Source organism: Alexandromys fortis, unplaced genomic scaffold (genome assembly GCF_014885135.2).
Source record: "Alexandromys fortis isolate MF-2015 unplaced genomic scaffold, M_Fortis_MF-2015_v1.1 scaffold_6, whole genome shotgun sequence".
NCBI classification, from domain to species: domain Eukaryota; kingdom Metazoa; phylum Chordata; class Mammalia; order Rodentia; family Cricetidae; genus Alexandromys; species Alexandromys fortis.
The window spans coordinates 9238306-9259077 of record NW_026067902.1 but is presented as its reverse complement, the minus strand read 5'-3'; the positions used below and the strand labels follow the sequence as shown (position 1 = coordinate 9259077).

The following is a 20772-nucleotide window of genomic DNA, read 5'->3' as shown; positions in this document are numbered from 1 at the left end:
TGGAGCAAGGAAGCCTGCAGAAGAGAAGGGGAAAGGAGTGTAGGCACCAGAGGGGTCAAGCAGGCATTTCTTAATCATCTTGGAAGGTGGATACCTGAGCACACGGCACAGCCTGCAGGCAGTTCTCCAGACACCTCAGCGGATCTAAACCCCCTCTGCACAGCAGCTGAGCTTGGGGTCCTTTTGGCAGCTTAGCTTATCGTTGCAGCTCCGCTCCCTTGAGAGTGACTCCCAGCAGACTTTATTATTTATTTATTAGTTACACTTGGGAGAGAGGAGCCTAAGTCCATCTGGTCAGTTTCAGGGACTTCCTGAAGTCATTTGGAGGTGTTTATCTTCCTGTTTAAGGAACTTCCCTGCCGGATGGACTATTTCAATCTTGGAAGAAAGCTGTTAGATAACAGAGGTCTGGCAGATCCTTCCAGTTAAAAACAAATCATTCATATACATATGAATCATATATATATATATATATATATATATATATTCAGGAAGTTCAGGAAGACCCTGAAACTGACCAGATGGACTAGGCTCCTCTCTCCCAGGAGAAAATAATAAATAATATATAATATATATATCCTGTGTAAGTAGAAAAAGCTCTGTTCTTTTGATTCTGCTATGTGATGCTTTGGTTTATCTTCTCTATATTCCAAGAAAAAAAATTGATTAGTAAGAAGCTGTCCCAAGTAATTGATGGTCACATTAGTCCTAGTGGGGTCAACCAGGATACCAGAGCAGATGGGGAAAGCAAAGGGTGAGCCCTCAGATCTAGCAGATCTGAGGTACAGAGCACTGGTCATTACTAATAACCCAGGCAATTTGCATACATGACAGATAGGCACCCCAATAACTCAGCAAGCATCATATTCCTGACTCCTAAAGGCACAGATATAATTCCAAAGTTATTTAACTAATTTGTGATTTATAGAGCTGAGGCTTCTCCCAAGGCTGGGGTACTTTCTCTGTTCGCCGCTCTGCCAGGAAAAAGCAGGCCACACAGACAGATGCGGGCGAGTAGGGGAGATGTGAACAAACTCCCGTCTAAGCACCCCTTCTTTTCCCTTGTTCCTCCTGCAGGAGTTTATGAGGCTGACCGTGTCTGACATGCTGGTGACATACCTCACCATCTTGGTGGGGGATTTCCTTCGTGCGTGTTTTGTCCGCTTCATGAATCACTGCTGGTGCTGGGACCTGGAGGCTGGCTTTGTAAGCTGTTTTCTCGTATATTCCGCAGTAAGCTCGGTCGCCACCCTCTCTGGCGTTCGTATTCAGGTGCACCCTCGTCCGTTCTGTGTCTGTGTTCCATGAAGCAGTGTGGCTTGTCACGTTTACCGAGAGTCCTCTGCATTCACAGAAGCAGCACAACCTTCTCCCAGTGTGACTTTCATCTAGAAAATGGGGGCATGGGGGCCAAGGAGGTGGCTCAGTGGTTGAGAGCACTGTCCACTCTTCCAGAGGACCTGGGTTCCACTCATAGCACCCGCGTGGCAGCTCACAACTGTCTGTAATTCCAGTTCCAGGGCATCAGACACCCTCTTCTGGTCTCCATGGACATCGGGCACTTGTGTGGTACACAGATATACATGTAGGCAAAACACAATACACATAAAATACCGAAATAAAAAGAGTTATTTTAATTTTTTTAAGTGGAAGCATTCAGTTTGGGGGAAGGAGAACCACATTCTTCAGTCCTGAACAGGTGACTGGTATAAATGCGTATAAATGACCTCCCATGAGGAAGGCTGGAACCTTAGGACAGATAAGCATTTTAGAGATCCCAAAACAACCAAGAACCTGATGCCCCTTTCCCTGTCTGCTGATTATGCTTTGAGAAGCCTCTTCGACTCTTAACACCTCCCCACGAGATACCTTCTTCCCCAACCTGCCTGGTAAAATGCTTGTCCCAAGCATATGCCATTTCCTCACCACGTGACTGTCTATGAATTGTCAGGACCCCAGGCCCACTCACTGGCCCAGTGAGTGTCTCTTCCACAACACCTCATTCTTCTGTTCATCAGCTGGGTTTGGAAAGGAAGTCTCTTTACCCGAGTTTCTGGCAAAAGACGACCTATGTAGCCCTTAACCCGACCTGCGGTAGAGCCTGACGCTAAGGGTCACGGGTTTCCGGCATACGTTTTTAAGATGTTTTAAATAAGCCTATTCAATCCCTCCAAAAAAAAAATGATGACATCTTTGGTAGGGGGGCACAGCGTTGCTCTCTTCAGAGTAGCTTCTAAATTCTATAAGATTGCAAAGTTATAATAAAATCTGCTGGAAATAAGCATATGGAACATAAAGGGAAACTGCTTAGAAAGGAAAAAGGGACGATACTGACCACTCCCTTAATGTCTATTAGAAAGCCAGGCTTGGCAGATGGAAGTCTAGCTCGGTGGGTAAGAGTGCCTGCTGCACAAGCACAGGGACCTGGGCTCAGATTCCAGCAGCCATGTAGAAACCACACAGGGGCCACGTGCACACCTGTCATCCCAACGCTGCGTTGCTGGAGCTTGCTAGCTATCAGCCTAGCTTAAGGCTTGGCAAAAGCCACTGTCTCAAAGGAATGAAGCAGAGAGTGATATAAATATGCACACATGCACACAAAGCAAACATCACACTCACATCCACACACATACGAAGAAAGCAAGAGGACCAGGAGCATGGAGCCAGCCTGGGATATATAGTGAGACTCTATTCCAGAAAGGAACATGGTGGCGCCATAAATGGGATGAACAGGCCTGCCTGTAGAGCAGAGGGCAAAGCCCTGAGGCTGGTATAAGCCAGGGGAAAACAGCTTAATAAAGAAACTGTTTCAAATCAGTACGGAAGAGATGCATAATATAAAAATGAACTGTAGGGGCTAGAGAGATGGCTCACTGGCTGAGAGTAAAGGCCGTTCTTCCAGAGGACCAAGGTTCAGTTCCCAGAACCCACATGGCAGATCATAACTATATGAACCTCCAGTCCTCGGGGATCCAACACCCACTTCTGGCCTCTGAGGGAACTAGGCACACGTGTGGTACACAGACAAACACACAGGCAATATAAAATAAAATTTAAAACGCTTTACCTTGTCTACAGAGTGAGTTCCAGGACAGCGAAGGCTACACAGAGAAACCCTGTCTCGAAAAACCAAAAAAAACAACTCAGTTTTAAAACTGAGCTGTGGGGCTGGAGAGATGGCTCAGCCATTAAAGGCTACTCTCACAACCAAAATATAAAAATGAGCCGTGGGTGGGGAGAGGACCGTATCCCTCCCTTCACCTACATAAATTAATTGTATGTGAATCACAGTTTTTAGGGGAATAGGTTCAGGGTTTTGTCTGTTTCACTTTGATTTTGTTTTTAACGTTCTTCAAGACAGGGTTTCTCCCTAGCTTTGGAGCCTGTCCCAGAACTAGCTATTGAAGACCAGGCTGGCCTCGAACTCACAGAGATCTGCCTGCCTCTGCCTCCCGAGTGCTGGGATTAAAGGCGAGCACCACCACTGCCTGGCTGTCTGTTTCACTTTGAGACAGGTCTTTCTATATATCTCTGGCTGGTCTGGTACTCATGATGTAGCCCAAGATATCCCAAACTTACAGCAATTCTCCTGCCTCAGCCTCCATAGTACTGGGATTACAGGCAGGTGCAACAAGACCTAGCCTGAATACAGAAACATAAATCAGATTTTTCTTTTAAAAGGCACATATACATTCATAATCCTGGGAGTGAAGTTTTTTTTTTAAAGCGGGACACAAAAACAAGAAGATAAGATTTTTCTTTCTAATATTGGGGTTTGTTTTTTTTAAATATTTATTTGTTATTTATTATGTATACAATATTCTTTCTGTGTGTATGCTTGCAGGCCAGAAGAGGGCACCAGATCTCATTACAGATGGTTGTGAGACACCATGTGGTTGCTGGGAATTGAACTCAGGACCTTTGGAAGAGCAGGCAATGCTCTTAACCACTGAGCCATCTCTCCAGCCCGTTTTGTTTTTTAATATTATTGATTGACTGATTATATATATATATATCCTACATGCTTGCAATTCCCCCAGAAGCCAAAGGGTGTTAGATGCCCCCAGAACTGAGTTACAGGCTCCTGTGAGCCCCTAAAGCAGGTGCTGGGAACTGCACACGGGTCCTCTGCAAGAGCAGTAAGTGCTCTTCCAGTTGTGCCATCTCTCCAGGCCTGTTTTTGTAACATCAGTTTTAAATTTTAAGTTTTTAAAATCCACCCCTCACGCCTCTAAATCAAATGTCTTTGCCGCTTTGTTCACGCCTCGTCGCCCACCCTCCCTCTCCTGTGCCCTCGCCCTTCTCCCACTTCAGGACAAACTGGCAGCAGACCTGAGTACACCATGAGGACTCAGCTCTCACGAACTCTGTCCTTCCAGATTCCTGTCGCGAACCAAAGCTATGCAAGAGTCAGCTTCAAACCTGAACTTGTTTGTGCTCTTCCTGCAAACTCCCGTCAGACTGTGGGAGATGAGAGGAAGGGCAGGGAACGAGTCTGCTGTGCTTGTTTGAAAGTCAGCTTCTCGTTTCGAGTCTCAATTCATTCTTCACATCTCATTCATTTCATTTGCTTTCTCTCTTGATTGTAATTTTAAGGTAAATTTCTGATTAAAACATTGATTAAGTGTTTTCTTAAGAGCTAAAGTCTTCTCCAAAACAAAGAATAAGCCAGGCGATGGTGGTGCACGCCTTTAATCCCAGCATTTGGGAGGCAGAGGCAGGAGATCTCTGTGAGTTTGAGGCTAGCATGGGCTACCAAGTGAGTTCCAGGACAGGCTCCAAAGCTACACAGAGAAACCCTATCTTGAAAACAATTAAAAAAAAAAAAAAGGGTCAGGTTACTGCCTGAAGAGGTAGATACAATTACAATTTGTTGTTGTTGCAAAGCTTCAGTTTTAATAACTTCACAAATTTGGGGACTGAGGAGATGCTTAGCAGTTAAGCACACTTTTGCTCTTGCAGAGGACCTAGGTTTCCAGCACCCACACAGCAGCTAACAGTGTCTGTAACATTAGTTCTAGGGGATCGGAGGCCCTCTGCTGACTTTCAGAGGCACTACATATATGTGGAGCACAGACATGGGTGCAGGCAAAACACCCATACACATAAGATAAAAATTAATTAATTAAAAGCTTCAAAGCTTCTCTTTGAAAGTTGAAGACAAGGATGGGGAGATAGTCCAGTTGGTAGAATCCTTGCCTAGCATGCCAGTGGCCCCGAGTTCAATCCCCAGCGCCACATAAACCAAATATGATAGCTCACATCTGTAATCCCAGTACTTGGGAGGTGTAGGCAAGAGAATCAGAAGTTCTAGCTATGTAACAAGTAAGAGCACAGCCTGGACTACGTGAACCTTATCTCAAAATAAACTCATATACACACAGAGAGAGACACACACATACACATAATACATACATACATACATACATGTCAAAAGAAACAGTCTTTTAAATCTATTAAAGAAACAACCCTACTACCGGGTATGATGCTTTAATCTCAGAGTTTGAGAAGTTAAAGCATAAGGATCATCATAAATTTGAGGTCAGCCTGAGCTATACAGTGAGACTATCAAAAATCAACAAAACAACAAATAACAGAATCCTGAACCCAAGGCAGACATTTTGGGGTGAGCTGTCTTGACTTAGACAGGATCTAGCTGGAACCTCCTAATGTTTGCTCGCCCATTCCTCCCTCCCTCACTCTTCCCCTTCCTCTCCCTCCAGCCCTCATATGCTGAGTTTGATATTAGTGGAAACGTGCTGGGTTTGATCTTCAACCAAGGAATGATCTGGTGAGTTGTCTCTTTCTTCTGAGGAGCAAAGAAACTAGAACCTCCAACTTTGTCTCTCAACGAGCTTGGGCGGGGGCCGGGCAGCAAATCTCCTCAGCTCTCTTAGCTCGGTTTCTGATAAAAACTAGAGAGTAGAGCAGTGTGAGACGCGGAACAGTGTAAGTTAACCAGTGAGCTAGAGAGAGCAGACATGGGGAGAGAACAGGGGAGGAGAGGGGAGAGAGAAAGATAGAGCAAAGCAAAGAGGTAAGGAAGGCGGAGAAGAAAGGGGAAAGAAAGAAGAGATGAGAAAGATGGGGCAGGGAGAGGAGGAAAGTGGGGAACAAAGGAAGGGAGGGAGGGAAGGAGGGAGGGGAGGGGAGGGGAGGGGAGGGGAGGGGAGGAAAGGAAAGGAAAGGAAAGGAAAGGAAAGGAGCTTCCTCCTCTGGAGACTGCATGGTAGCAGCCTAAGACTTTGAAAATGCAACGGACTGTCTCCAAGCCCGTCTGCCTGTTGGCTGCTCATGGAGGCCAGAGACTGTGATCTGCTGAAACCCACTAGGCAAGCAGTGGTAAAATCCTGGTCAGCGTCCCAGTCAGTAGTGCTCGGAGATCTCTCTCTCTCTCTCTCTCTCTCTCTCTCTCTCTCTCTCTCTCTCTCTCTCTCTCTCTCTCTCTCTCTCTCCCTCGGGGACTGGATGGCTCCGGCCTGATGACAAATATCTTAGATAAACCAGAGGTCTCTGCTCTTGGAGTTTTCAGGAAGGTGCCTTGACTGCATGTCCCTAATCCACCCACCACAATACCTTCTGTTAGCCTCCCCTCGCCTGCCCTACCACCAGGTCAAGCGGATATCCTGTCTGTGACCTTTCAGGATGGGCTCCTTCTATGCTCCAGGACTGGTCGGCATCAATGTCCTGCGCCTGTTGACCTCCATGTACTTCCAGTGCTGGGCAGTGATGAGCAGCAACGTGCCCCACGAGCGTGTGTTTAAGGCCTCACGATCCAACAACTTCTACATGGGCCTGTTGCTGCTGGTGCTCTTCCTCAGCCTGCTGCCGGTGGCCTACACCGTCATGTCCCTCCCACCCTCCTTTGACTGTGGCCCCTTCAGGTAAACTCTTTGTTGCTGGACAGAGTTTTCCTCCTGAGGCAGTCTGCCCACGGGTCCTGGCTGGAAATTCCAGCTCCAATTTCATGCTAGCCTTTAAGTGGCTATGGAACTTCGGAACTATCCGGCAAGTTTTCTGTAACGGTGGAGATGCCACGCATGGTAGCAAGCGGCTACTTGCAGCTACTGGGTGCTTGAAATGAAGAACTGAGAAACATAGTTTCTTATTTTTTTTATTTTTTACACATTTTTTATTGATATTTATTGAGCTCTACATTTTTCTCTGCTTCCTTCCCTGCCTCTCCCGTCCCCTCTTCAATCCTCCCCCAAGGTCCCCATGCTCCCAATTTACTCAGGAGATCTTGTCTTTTTCTACTTTCTACTTCCCATATAGATTAGATCTTTGTAAGTCTCTCTTAGTGTCCGCATTGTTGTCTAAGTTCTCTGGGATTGTGGTTTGTAGGCTGGCTTTCTTTGCTTTATGTTTAAAAACCACCTATGAGTGAGTATATGTGATAATTGTCTTTCTGGGTCTGGGTTACCTCACTCAAAATAATATTTTCTAGCTCCATCCATTTCAAAATTCAAGATGCCGTTATTTTTTTCTGCTGTGTAGTACTCCATTGTGTAAATGTATCACATTATCCTTATCCATTCTTCGATTGAGGGGCATTTAGGTTGTTTCCAGGTTCTGGCTATGACAAACAAAGCTCCTATGAACATAGTTGAACACATGTCTTTGTGGCATGATTGAGCATCCTTTGGATATATACCCAAAAGTGGTATTACTGCATCTTGTGGAAGGTTGTTTCCTAATTTTCTGAGAAGTCGCCACACTGACATCCAAAGGGGTTGTACCAGCTTGCATTCCCACCAGCAATGCAGAAGTGTTCCCTTTTCCCCACAACCTTTCCAGCATAAGTTGTCATCAGTGTTTTTGATCATGGCCATTCTTACGGGTATAAGATAGAATCTGAGTTGTTTTGATTTTCACATTTCTCATTTTTTTCATTGCAATTAATTTTGATTTTTTAATAACCACAAGTGGCTGACTTCTATATTAGATGTTACAAGCATAACCTTTTAACAGTAGATAGTCTGCCCCCTGTGGTTATCGTAGCGCAGGATGGGTGGCCAGGGAGCTGAGAGTTCGGACATCTGCTGCAGGTCTAGATCACTATGTGGCAGCCAGGATTCCAAGGCATGCTGCTCACCTTTATAGAGTAGCAACATGGTGCATTCAAGGCTGTCTCAGTTTCTTCACTCAGGAATTCACTCACCTTTGAGAGAAGAGAAAAAGAAATCCTAGCGCACATGGAGTCTAGAAAGAACAGCGGTGTCTGTCGTGGGAGAGAAGAGCTGCCCACAAATTCCCAAGCAATTTGTTTGTGTTTGCAGCTCAGGTCTTTGTGTTTTCTTTTTCTTTTTTCCTTTTTTTTTTTTTACCTTGTAAGGGAGACAGATGAGTTTGATTTACTCTTCCTTCTGTAGCACGACTAATAAAATCCCAGAGGAGTTCATGCTGAAAGATCTAGAGAAGCAAAGCAGCCCTTACCTCTACGAAATCTTCAGACTGTCTCATTCTGCCTTATATTCCTCTCTAGTGCTGGGATTAAAGGTGTGCACCACTACTAACCAGCCTCTGTGGCTAACTAGTATAGCTGCTGGGATTAAAGGTGTGTGTACAACCACCTGGCCTATATGCCTGACTAGTGTAGCTAGCTTTGCACTCTGATCTTCAGGTAAACTTTGTTAGATCATAAACAAAATATCACTATATCCTCCTCTCTCTGGATTTGTTGAAATTGCAACAGCAGCCTTTGCAACTGGCTAGAATGAGGGAGACAAAAAAGGAGGAAAGGTACCAAGGACCCCCGATAATCCCCAAATGACCACGCACTTGCCAGTGCAGACAGAGGTAGCGATGTGGCGGTAACCAAGGTGTCCTGAAAGCTTAGGCTGGGAGGGTCACTGAGCAGAGTACTTATTTATACTCATAGCGCCACCGTCAGGCAGGAGGCTCTGACTATGCTCAGCCCAGGTTAACTGAGTCTGTCTGCAGGTGCCTGATCATGTATATGTTAAACTTTACAAGTTACTACGGTTTGAGTATGATTCGTTGCCTCTGAAATTAATGTTGGAATCTGGTTGCCATTATGTCAGTTTGAGGAAGCCTGGACTTTAGAAGGTGGCTAATCAATTAAATGATAGCAATGCCATTCTCTCAGGAAAGTGGTCTACCAATCATGGCCGTGAGCGCGTTCTCTCTCCTGGCACTGGATGAGATGAGTAAGAGGAATTTGTTGTAAAGTCTCTTCTTCACGCATCTGCTCACACCTTCATTTCTACCATGAATGACAGCAGCCACAGGGGCTACCTAGCAAGCGGGAGACTCCATCAAAGGAGAACAGAAGGCAGAGAAAGTTTTGGGAAATCCCAGATGCTGGCTTTACATATGAAAGAAGGGGACTTGAGCTAAGGGACACAAGGCATTCCCCCCTCTGTGGCCTCCCTCAGGCTTAGGTTAACTCCAGGGCTGTAACACCGTCCACGCATATTATGCTAATCCATGTGTACTTGTAGTAGCAGCCACCACACTCACACTTCAAAGACAAAATAATGAACACTCAACTTTGACTTAAGAGCATACTATATGAAGTTCTCTTTTTTTTTTACTATTTTTACATAATAAGCATGTACTGATAATAAAAAAATAAATGTCATGACATGGTGATATGCATGACACCTGAAATGTCATAACTGAAATGTTGCAGATTGATTTTTTTGAGACAGAGCCTCTTTGCATAGCTCAGGCTAGGTTTGTACAATCCTCCTGCCTCAGCTTCCTAGATGCTGGAACTACTGACATGCAACACAACAGTGCCAAGCAATGAAATTGCCACATATGGACTCTGATGCAACTGCACAGCTCTGCTGTTATAGGATAATGTATACTAGTATATCATATGTGATATAATGCCGTTCTAGCTTAGCCATATACACTCTACCAATGAATGAGCACGGCTGTGTTCCAGCAGAAGTTTATAGACGTTGAAATGTAAAAAAAAAATCATACTTCAGTTTTTATATGTCACAAGATATTATACTTGATTTTTTTCCAACCACTTAAAAATATCAAAAGAAAAAAAGAAAGAAAGAAAACTATTTTAGCTTGAGGGTGACAAGCTGATCTGTCCCTGCGGCATTATATGTCAATCTGATCTTTGCACAGAGAAAACTAAGCTGCTGGCTACAGCACTGTATGACACACACCTGCTGACTTCACGGAGCCCTCTGACTGTGTGAGCACTGTGCCTTGTTGCCGATAGAGAGGAGGGGGACTCGGAGCACATCTCCAGAGATGAAGGCTCAGCCCGTGCAGTAGAAAGCCCCGTGGTCCCGAGAGCACCCCGTCTCCACTCTTCTAATGCTGTCTTCCTCACCACGGGACTGTGGGCAGACACCCGAAATATATGTTAAAAAAACAGAATTTCAAAATTGCGCTTTAATTATTTTTGTTTTTTTTTTTTGTTTGTTTGTTTGTTTTTTTTTTTTTTGTTTTTCGAGACAGGGTTTCTCTGTGGCTTTGGAGCCTGTCCTGGCACTAGCTCTGTAGACCAGGCTGGTCTCGAACTCACAGAGATCCGCCTGCCTCTGCCTCCCGAGTGCTGGGATTAAAGGCATGTGCCACCACCACCCGGCATTTAATTAATTTTTATAATTATCTTAGTAGTCACATTTGATGGTACAACTCTAGTGAAAAGAGCCAGGACATGAATGCAGTCATAAAGAGAAAGAGGAGACACCTCGGCTATTAAAGTGCTTGCTGCACAAGCCAGGTTCCCAGAACCCACATAAAGGCTGGGTAAATGTGGCTTCCCCGCTGGAATCCCAGCCTCTGAAGGCAAATCCAGAAGATTCTCTGAGAAAGCTGGCTAGATAGACCAGCAGCCATATTGGCTAGCTCAGGGTTTGGAAGACCCTGTCTCCAATAAGGTGGAAAAACAATTGAGAAAGACTCCTGATGTCAACCACAGACCTCCATATGCTCAGGCACACACATCCATATACACAGGAAAAGTAGATAGATGAAAAGTAGTAGTAGATGGCTCAGAGGTTAAGAGCATTGGCTGCTCTTCCAGAGGTCCTGAGTTCAATTCCCAACAACTACATGGTGGCTCACAACTATCTGTAATGAGACCTGGTGCCCTCTTCTGGTGTGTCTATAGTATATGTATATATAAATAAACAAAAAGAAATCTTTAAACAATAAGATGATAGATGGATGGACAGACAGACAGACAGATCTGGGCAGTGGTGGTGCACGCCTTTAATCCCAGTATTTAGGAGACAGAGTCAGGTGGATCTCTGTGAGTTCGAGACCAGCCTGGTCTGCAGAGCAAGTTCCAGGGCAGGCTCCAAAGCTACAGAAAAACCCTGACTCGAAAAACAAAAAAGGTAGATAGATACATAGATATCTAGATACATACATACATACATGCATGCATACACAGATAGGATAGATGATAGATAGTTCATGGTGTTCTATAGAATTTAGCTCGCCGACGATGGCGCATGCCTTTAATCCCAGCACTCAGGAGTCAGAGGCAGGTGGATCTCTATGAGTTCAAGGCCAGCCTGGTCTACGAGAGCTAGTGCCAGGAAGGCTCCAAAGCTACAGAGAAACCCTGTCCCGAAACCCCCCCAAAAAGAATTTCAACCAGAATCTTCAAATTCCTAAGTCTACTTCATAGCATCAAAACTACCATTTAAGTGCCACCAGTATCCAGGTGTCCCTGGAGAGCATTTTTGGAGTCAGTCTTCACAATAATTCTAAAAAAAAAAATTAGAAGGAAAAGAACCTATTATTGTAAATGGTGCAGAAGCCCACCTTGGGGCAGTGCAGCTTCCTGGTTGGACGATTAACTGCAGGTGTGCTCTAGAGGCGCTGTGAGGTTTCCACACTAATCTTAGGAGGGCTGCCTCCAGGTCAAGGAGCCCAGAGGACTCCGTGTTTGTCTTGTAACTAAATCATGGACCATTTCTCCTGTCACAGAGATGTGTGTGTAAGGGTCCAGCTGCCTGGGACTGAGGTAGAAGCATCCTCCAGCCTAGGAGCTCAGGAATAGACCGGGAGCATGACAAGAGCCTGTCCCCTAAAAGGGAAGAATATGTGAGAAAATACACTTTTTTCTGGCTGAAGAGGTATCAAACACAGAAGAGCGGTGTAGTTTAAGGGTTCGTGTGTTCCTGGGGGCAGGAAGCTAATGAGTGCTATACAGCCAGCCCCAGCTGTCTGTCCTGAGCAGAACGGCAGCTCCTCATGGGATCTTCTTTCTTAGTCCGTTTGGAGCAGAGCTCTGGTTCTCTCAGAAAAGCAGTGAGCAGCAGCTTTGGAGCCGTGGGGTCATGGACATGACTGTGTGTGCCACAGGATCTTTGCAAATGCCACAACGTGTCATCTCCTCTTTCTAGTGGGAAAAACAGAATGTATGACGTCCTCCACGAGACCATCGAGCATGATTTTCCTAAGTTCCTGGGCAAGATCTTTGCCTTCCTTGCCAATCCGGGCCTGATCATCCCAGCCATCCTGCTGATGTTGTAAGTTACCCAGGGCCCAGGCTCTGCCTCGTGGGAACATCTCCTAGCAGCTGAGGTTTTCTGGACAAGGTTCCCCATTTCACTCTCTTAGTTTGGATTCCCCAGAAGTAGACCCTAAGACAGGGTCAAATGTAAGTCCTTTATCAGGGAGTGGGGGTGGTGGAGGATATGGTTATCTCTGGTATGGATGAGTCTGCTATGAGTCTTTCTGGGAAACAATGTGCCTCAGAGCTACTTGTCTAGGACTAAGGAGTTCAGGGCACTTGAAACCAGCCTATCTGACTGGAAATATCTAAGAGCTCTGGGGTCTGAACTTTTCAGAAAGCAGAGAGTATGTTACGCTTGGATGTGAAGTGTCTCTTAAGGACCACTATTGAAGCCTTGGTCCCCAGCTGCTGGCACCATCTTTGGGAAGTTCCAGAAACTTTAGTGGGGGGCTGGCTGAAAGAAGTTGGTCATTGCATGTATTAGTTACGACTGTTGGGTCGCTGTGGCCGCCATTATCGCGTGTTTCATGGCACTGTTCCTGGGGAAATGTGAGCAAACATCTACCCTCTAAGAACAGCACCAAAGTCCGACTATGTGGACCAGTGAGTTGATTAGGATCACGTATGGGAGTACGGCTGCAAGGCTACTAACAGATGCAGAAATGGTTCAAAGACAGCTGCATCACCAAAACCCACCCCAGAGTGCATGGCAGCTCACAGAAGCTCAACAGCTGGCTCTCACTGCACAGCCTGCAGGCAGCTCAACGGTCAGAGGGGCTCTGCTAGGGATTCTGCTGAGCTCTGCCTCTCTGAAGCAGCTCAGACTGTCTGAGGGTCCCTCAGCAGTTCTTACTGCTTACGAGCGTGGAGGGCGGAAGCCTAGTTCATCTGGTCAGTTCAAGGACTTCCTAGGCTGTTTGGATATCTCACTGTGTAGCGTTGACTGGCCTGGAGCTTCCTAGGTAGACCAGATGGTCTTGAACACAATGAATTCATCTGCCTCTGGTTCCTGAGTGCTGGACTAAAGACATGCACCACTGTCCACCGTCCTAAAGCTTTGTGGAGTTGTTTTCCTGGGTTTTAGCAGCTCGTCAGCAGAACTGACAGCTTCATCTTCCTTTCAAACACCCTCAGTCTTGAGTTGCTTCCCTGCAGGATAAACAGAGGAAATTCTATTCACAATACTCAGCAAAAACAACCTGAGGGAGGGAAGGTTCACTTTGCTTCTCCTTCCAGAGGCTCAGCAGAACGGTTCTTGTCTTGGCTGGCTAGGAAACTGGAAGAGAAAATGTTGGTGCTTGGCTTTCTCTGTTCCCTCTCTACTAAACCCAGGCACCCCAGCTATGGGATGGCACTGCCTACATTCAGATGGCTCTCGCATTCTAGGCTGATCCTTTCTGAAGCCACCCTAGCTCACACCCAGAGGTGCGCCTTACCATGTCCTTGGTGATTCTACACCAGGTCAGGCTCACACTGGACACGTGTCTTTGGGGTCTGTATCTTGTCTGCACCCCTGGATGTTTCCCACCCACCATAACAAAGCCATTTTACACCCTCTTTGTCAAGGAGGGCTGATAACTCTAAAACCACCACCAACAGAATCGTTCCTCCTGTAAATCGTTTCTCTCGGGTACTTCATACGGTAAGGACACAGCAACTGCCATAGAGGGTAGCTCAGCCTGACCCTGGGCTGTATTAGTTTGTTGTTTGCTGCTGTGATGAGCACCATGACCAAAAACACATGAAAAAGGAAAGGGTTTGTTTGGTTCACATGACCCCGTGTCCATCAAGGAAGGAAATCAGGACAGGGACTCAAGCAGGAGCACACTGGGAAGCAGAGATGGATACTGCTTACTGCTTGCAACTCAGGACCTCCTGCCCAAGGGTGGCACCACAAAAGTCATTAGTCGAGAAAACATCCCACAGCATGCCCACGGGCCACTCCGGCAGAGGCAATTTCTCAGGTGAGGTTTCCTCAGTTTAAGTTAATAAATACCAACCAGCATATAGACTGATTTCTCTTCCCCCAACTCCTCCCAGTTCTTCCCCACCTCCCCTCCCATTCGAATCCATACACATCTGACTCTCATTAGAAAACAAACAAGCATATAAGGAATAATAATAAAATAAATAAAAACAAAAATGAACAAGTAATAATAGAACTAAACAGAACAAAAAGATCCAAAGAAAAAGCACAAGAAACAGATACAGAGCCTGGTGGTGGTGGCGGCGCACACCTTTAATCCCAGCACTCGAGATGATTTTATTTGGATCAGCTTCATATATGTATATATTTTAGGAAGCATCTACTGTATTGTTTCCATCTGGCCCCTCAAACAGTCTTTAGTTTTAGATGTCCCTCCCCATATTTCCCTATTGTCCCCCCTCTTCCGTCCCCATCCCTGTCTGATCCTCCCATCCCGGTCCCTACCTTGTCCAACTATAACTATCTGTTCTATTCCCCCTTCCTAGGGAGATCAGTCCCTTCTCTGCCCAATGAAGCATTTATCTAAGTTATCCTTTTATCAATAAAAACTCAGGAGTCAGATATTGGGGTAAAACCTGATAGATCCACAGAGTGATGGAGAAATGGTTAGTTGACCCTGCCTCTCCACATTCCCAGATCTAAAAGGCCCAAGACTCTTTCTAAGCCCTTCCCTATTCCTTCCTGTGTTTCTCTATCCTATTTGAGTCCTCCAAAACCTCTATGGTTTATTCTGGCCAGTTAAATTCAAGGTTAAACTTTATTGGCAGTCTCAGAGTGACAGTCCAAACCAATGTCTTGCTACCACCCACTTCCTTACTCTGTACATCTCCTCTGTGGCTATACAAAGTGTAGCTTGCTTATTGATGACCTAACAGCTGATATCCACATAAAAGTGAATACGTACCACATTTGTCTTTGTGGTGATGGGTCACGTCACTCAGGATGGTTTTCCTACAGATTTCACGATTTAGTTTTTTTAATGGCTGTGTAAATGTGCCCCACATTTTCTTTATCCGTTAACCCGCTAACAGTAACATCTAGGTTGTTTCCAGTTTCTGACTATTGTGACTAGAGCAGCAATGAACATGGCTGAGCAGGTGTCTCTGTGGTAAGCTGGAGCATCCTTTGGGTGTATGCCCAGGAGTGGTATAGCTGGAACCCGAAGTAGGTTGAGTCCCCTGAGTCCCCCCACCACTGCTTCCATGGTGGCTGTATGAGTTAGCATTCCCATCAGCAATGGATAAATGCTCCCCTTACTCCACACCCAGCGTATCAGAGCAAGCACGTTTAGAATTTGATTTGGTAGCCAAAGAAGAGAAAGAAAAATTATACTTATGAATTAGATCTCAAAAAGTCCTAAGGTTTATCAGTTGAGATCTGTAACAACTGTGTAAGTGAGGGCTGTATAAGCACATTGTCTCATTGAGGACATAATCATTCCTCCCATCTCCTCAGAATGTCTCTAGATGAATCAGATTTCCTCATTCTACATTGCTCTCCCGTCCAAATGACTGGTAGACCCAGTTAGATTAACTTCTAGGGAAACTGGCAATAAATTGTGATGCTTTAATCTTTAGAGCAGATTTGAATGTCTTGTCTGTACTCGGGGCCAGAAGTAGAATTTAGATTCCATTCTTTTGACCTGGGGGATGTAGCTTTCAGTTAATGGACCGAAGCTGATGATCTTAAAGGAGGTGTTCATCCTCAGCGGCCTCCAGGCTGGTTAGCGCCTGTCTAGCAGCCCAGCATGACTTCATCAAGTTTCCATCAACACCCGTGAGATAAGGATAACTGTGACACAGACCTGCTACTGGGCAGCTACCCAGGAAACACTCGCAGCTTCCTCTGCAGACAAGAAACCCTGCTACGCCCTACCTCTGTGGAATCGGGGTGATTCCTTCTATCAACCTTTACTGAACACTCTGAGAACTAGACATTTGCAGGTCATGCCTACGCTCAATAAAATGGAGAGGGTGTCCAGAACCCTCCCCATGCTGAGCAGACAACCTAGGACGGCAGAGCCAGCTCTGTCCTGCTAGAGGAAAAGCTTGGGTAATCCCGGGACCTAGGAAAAGCACTGAGCTGTTGCCATTTTCTAATATCACAGGAAAATAGGAGGTATGCTTTTTTCTCTTTTAGTCTGGCCATCTACTACCTGAACTCAGTTTCAAAAAGTCTCTCCAGAGCTAATGCCCAGCTGCGAAAGAAAATCCAAGCGGTGAGTCTCTCGGGAGCAAAATCCTTAGCGGTGTTCTTGTTTCTTGTGGATTTGCTCTGTGATCTCAGGTGTATTCTCCCAATGGGTTTCTGATGTGGCAAATCCAAAATCCTGCCCTACAGGGAGCAGCCCTGTAGGGTTCAACAGCGAGCATGTGCAGTAGGAACATCTAAGAGGCTGACAGTGCAGCTTAGTGTAGAGAAAGTGCTTAGCAGTCACAAGCCTCTGTAGTCAGTCATTAACACTCACACATTTGCACACACACATACACATGCACACATGCACACACACACACAGACACACACACATCAAACCAAAAACAAAAGACAAACAAAAAAAAAACCCTAGTCATCTTAATAGTGTAAATACTGAAAGAAATAGCCAGACGACACATTGCTGATCCTCAGCCCAGGATGTCTCCTCAGTCTCCTTAAAACACGGGCAGCTTCTCTCAGCAGCCCAGAGATACCCTGACTGTTCTCTCTAGCAAGACAGACTCTCTTTCTCTCTCCTTCTCTGGCAAACTCTAATAACCTCTGAGTCCTGCCATCCTCACTTCCTGTCATGCTTCTGGAACTGACATGGATCTTTCCGCCCATTCCCCACCCAGACTTCCTTCTGTTAGCCTCACCGGCTCCTGGCCAGATACAGGAGAACCCTGAGATAAAGGCTAGATATCCCGTCAAAACGCTGCAGTCTCCAATTAGCCATGGAACCAACAAGAGGCAGGTGAAGGTAACTAGCAAGATTACGGACACAGTCCTCACTCTCGGCTCACGATCCAGGGCTCTAAGCATAGGACAGCCATGCCCCTCGCTGGCATAAATAATTCATTTCCTTCTGCAGCTCCGTGAAGTTGAGAAGAACCATAAATCCATGAAAGGAAGAGCCATAATCACCAATTCTGAGGACACACTTAAGAACAGCTCCAAAAGTACCACCCAGCTACAAGTCACTGAGGAAGGTAAGTTCTTTCCAAGTCCCCATGGAAGCCGTGCAGCACATTTGATGTGGAACTGGTCTGTTGTGGGGTTAAGATGGGGACACTGATGATATTTTGCAATTCGAAGCGCCTACATCACGGGCTGGCGATGATGAAAGCAGCTCATGTGAAGAGCTTAGCGGAGCCCCTGGGGTACAGAATAAACTAACAAGTACCTGCTAGAGGGGGTCGCTTGTAGTTTCTCCATCAGAGACCTGCTGGAGCTGGAGAAGTAGCTCAGAGGGTGAGAGCACTAGCTGCTCTTCCAAGGGATCAGGTTCTAGTCCCAGCACCCACAAGGCAACTCACAGTCCAGGGCTGCCTTCTGGTATCCTTGGGCACCGCATGCACATGTCACATAGACATGCATGCAGGGAAAACACGCATATACAATAATCATAATAATAATAATAAGCTTTTAAAGAGACATACTGGATAGAATAAGGGTCTCACATCTCCAAAGAGTGGTCATAGATAGACCAGGCTCCAATACAGGGGAGAGAAAAGGGCAAGATGAAAGGACCTTGTCTGAGGTTGTCTTGTTGTCTCAGGAGCCTCTGTTTTAAAGGGTACCACTAGGCTGGGCAGTGGTGGCACACGCCTTTAATCCCAGCACTTGGGAGGCAGAGGCAGGCGGATCTCTGGGAGTTCGAGGCCAGCCTGGTTTACAAGAGCTAGTTCCGGGACAGGCACCAAAGCTACAGAGAAACCCTGTCTCGAAAAACCAAAAACAAAAATAACAACAACAACAAAAAAAAAAAACTTAAATAAATAAATAAAATAAAGGGTACCACTGTACAATAGTGATGACCTTGGATGGCAGAACTATACAAGGTGACTAATAATTTAAGGGTTAACATGTTTTTATGTGTACCAATTTATTAGCAGTTACATTTCATGTATTCTTTACCATTATTTTTTCGAGACTAACCAGAATAATACTGACTGCTATAACAAATAGGTCCAAAATATCTTTCAATGCTAAACCCAAGTGGGTGTTTCCAGTTAGTGGCCACAAATACAGGGGCTGCTATGAGTACTGGGCTTTGGCAGGTTCTGGGCCTCTCAGCCAAAGAAGTGAGAATAAGGGCTCACACAGACTGACTGAAGTCCTAAGAGAGCTTTATGCCGGGCGGTGGTGGCTCACGCCTTTAATTCCAGCACTCGGGAGGCAGAGGCAGGAAGATCTCTGTGAGTTCGAGGCCAGCCTGGTCTACAAGAGCTAGTTCCAGGACAGGCTCTAAAGCTACAGAGAAACCCTATCTCAAAAGAACAAAAACAAAAACAAACAAAAGAGCTTTATTGGGAGAGAAGCAACAGTAAAGATTAGAAAGGGATACACTGTAAATAAAGTGTGGCTGTCAATCCCACAGCACTGGAGAGGCAGAGGCAGGAGGATCTCTGTGAGCTTGAGGCCACAAGGCCAGCCTGGTTTACAAAGTGAGCTCCGGGACAGACAAGGCTGTTACACAGACAAACTCTGTCTTCAAAAACAAAAAATAATATTAATATTAATAAAGATCAACAGCAAGGCATATGAGTGAAGATATCCCATAGAACTAGCATACAGCCTGGAGTCTCTTATGGGAAAGGAGGAGCTGGTTACTAGAGACACAGATTGATGGATTCTCTATTTTATTTGTACATTAATTCACATGTTCATTTTTTCTACTACAAATATTTGCCTTACCGTGCATGTGCCCAAAACAAGTTCAGAATGAATTAGCTCCTCTATTCATCATACTCAGATAGGTTGAGAGTGCTCTTGAATAGAAACTGTCAAAATGTAACTGTTGTTAGGGCCAGGAAAAGGTGTACTATCGTTCAGAGAGGGGAGTGTGCGTGCAGGTAGGCGCTCAGGAGTCGTTTGCCACGTGCGTTGTTCAAAGATGCGGCGTTAACAGTCCAGGAGGTAGAGGAACTAACCCGACAACTGCATTATTACCAGAGGGGGCGTGGCATGCGTAATTCAAAACTAATTAGGACCCCAGAATAATACACCATCCCCATGCTTGTCTGCCTCGAAAGGAGGGCATGACTTCTTCCATCCCACGGTTCTGCCTGTATCACACTTCTGAAAGAAGAAAAGTCTAGAAGACACAGCTGGTAGTGGAAGGTGTAAATCTACAAGAGGAGCATGGTCTATCTCTGTGTTCCAGAAGAAGAGGAACTGGGTTTAGGAAGGAGCGTGTCCCCATCTTGGAATGTGGAGGAGGGGAGAAGTTGAATAAGTGAAGGAGCTGGAAATCGGGCTATTCGCTGAGAGTTAAGGTAGCCTCTTCCCTTCCACCGTCAGATTTGACCTGGCCATTGCCCTGAGAGGCTTCTGTCACTACTGTACCCGTTTTTACTGTGGAAAACCTAGGATAAAAGCTCTACCCTTGAGGCTGGAGAGATGGCTCAGCAGTTAAGAGTGCTTGCTGCTCTTCAGAGACCACACGTTCACCCAGCACACACAATCCGTAGCTTACAACCCCCGCGACTCCAGCCTCAGGGGGTCGAATGACTCCTCCTGTCCCCCAGCACAAATCCATAGAAATAAAGACACACAAATATAAAGAAAATTTTTAAATAAATCTAAAAACAAACAAGCGAGCAAAATCGCTAGCCTAAGACCAGAGTTCAAAGTCTAGTTCCCCAGCCAGTAGCCAAATCCCTTCCTATTGGAGAACAAATCAGACCCCAGGGCAATCTGACAGTTCTCACGGCAGCAAACAGGCTAGCATCTACAAATACAGTGGGGCAGCTCCCGATGCTCCGACTGAAAAAGAACGAATCTCCTACATCTTCATTCTTGTCTTTGTTTTCCAGCTCCCGCACCTTATTCTCCGAGCCAAATCCAGACCGTGGACAAGAAAGCGCAGGACCCTGGCAGCTCCAGCGCTGACGGCAGGGCCTCACGGCACCATGTTGGAGCTCTGCCACCGAGAGGCAGACCAGATTCTGGCCAACCCCAGCCTCAGGCTTACACATGCAGGGCAGCTTCTGGAAGGAGTACCCGGAGGCCTCACAACTAAGGGCTGGCATCTGTGGGCCTCCCAGTCCTGGCCTTGATCCACAGGCTCTCTCACACACATGCATGTGCCCATATCACACGTGTAACAAGAACTTTGATC

General features: G+C 45.9%; 1 protein-coding gene across 1 annotated transcript in view; it reads left to right on the top strand.

The window, feature by feature from the left end:
* Tmc2 (transmembrane channel like 2) overlaps nucleotides 1-20772 on the top strand; it is a 51987-nt gene extending 31215 nt beyond the window's left edge. The window contains exons 13-19 of the mRNA XM_050134383.1: nucleotides 1078-1206; nucleotides 5724-5791; nucleotides 6645-6884; nucleotides 12357-12482; nucleotides 16596-16674; nucleotides 17521-17638; nucleotides 20468-20772. Of these exons, the coding sequence (XP_049990340.1) occupies nucleotides 1078-1206; nucleotides 5724-5791; nucleotides 6645-6884; nucleotides 12357-12482; nucleotides 16596-16674; nucleotides 17521-17638; nucleotides 20468-20673 (966 nt within the window). The 3' untranslated portion in view covers nucleotides 20674-20772. The remainder of the gene's footprint in view (nucleotides 1-1077; nucleotides 1207-5723; nucleotides 5792-6644; nucleotides 6885-12356; nucleotides 12483-16595; nucleotides 16675-17520; nucleotides 17639-20467) is intronic.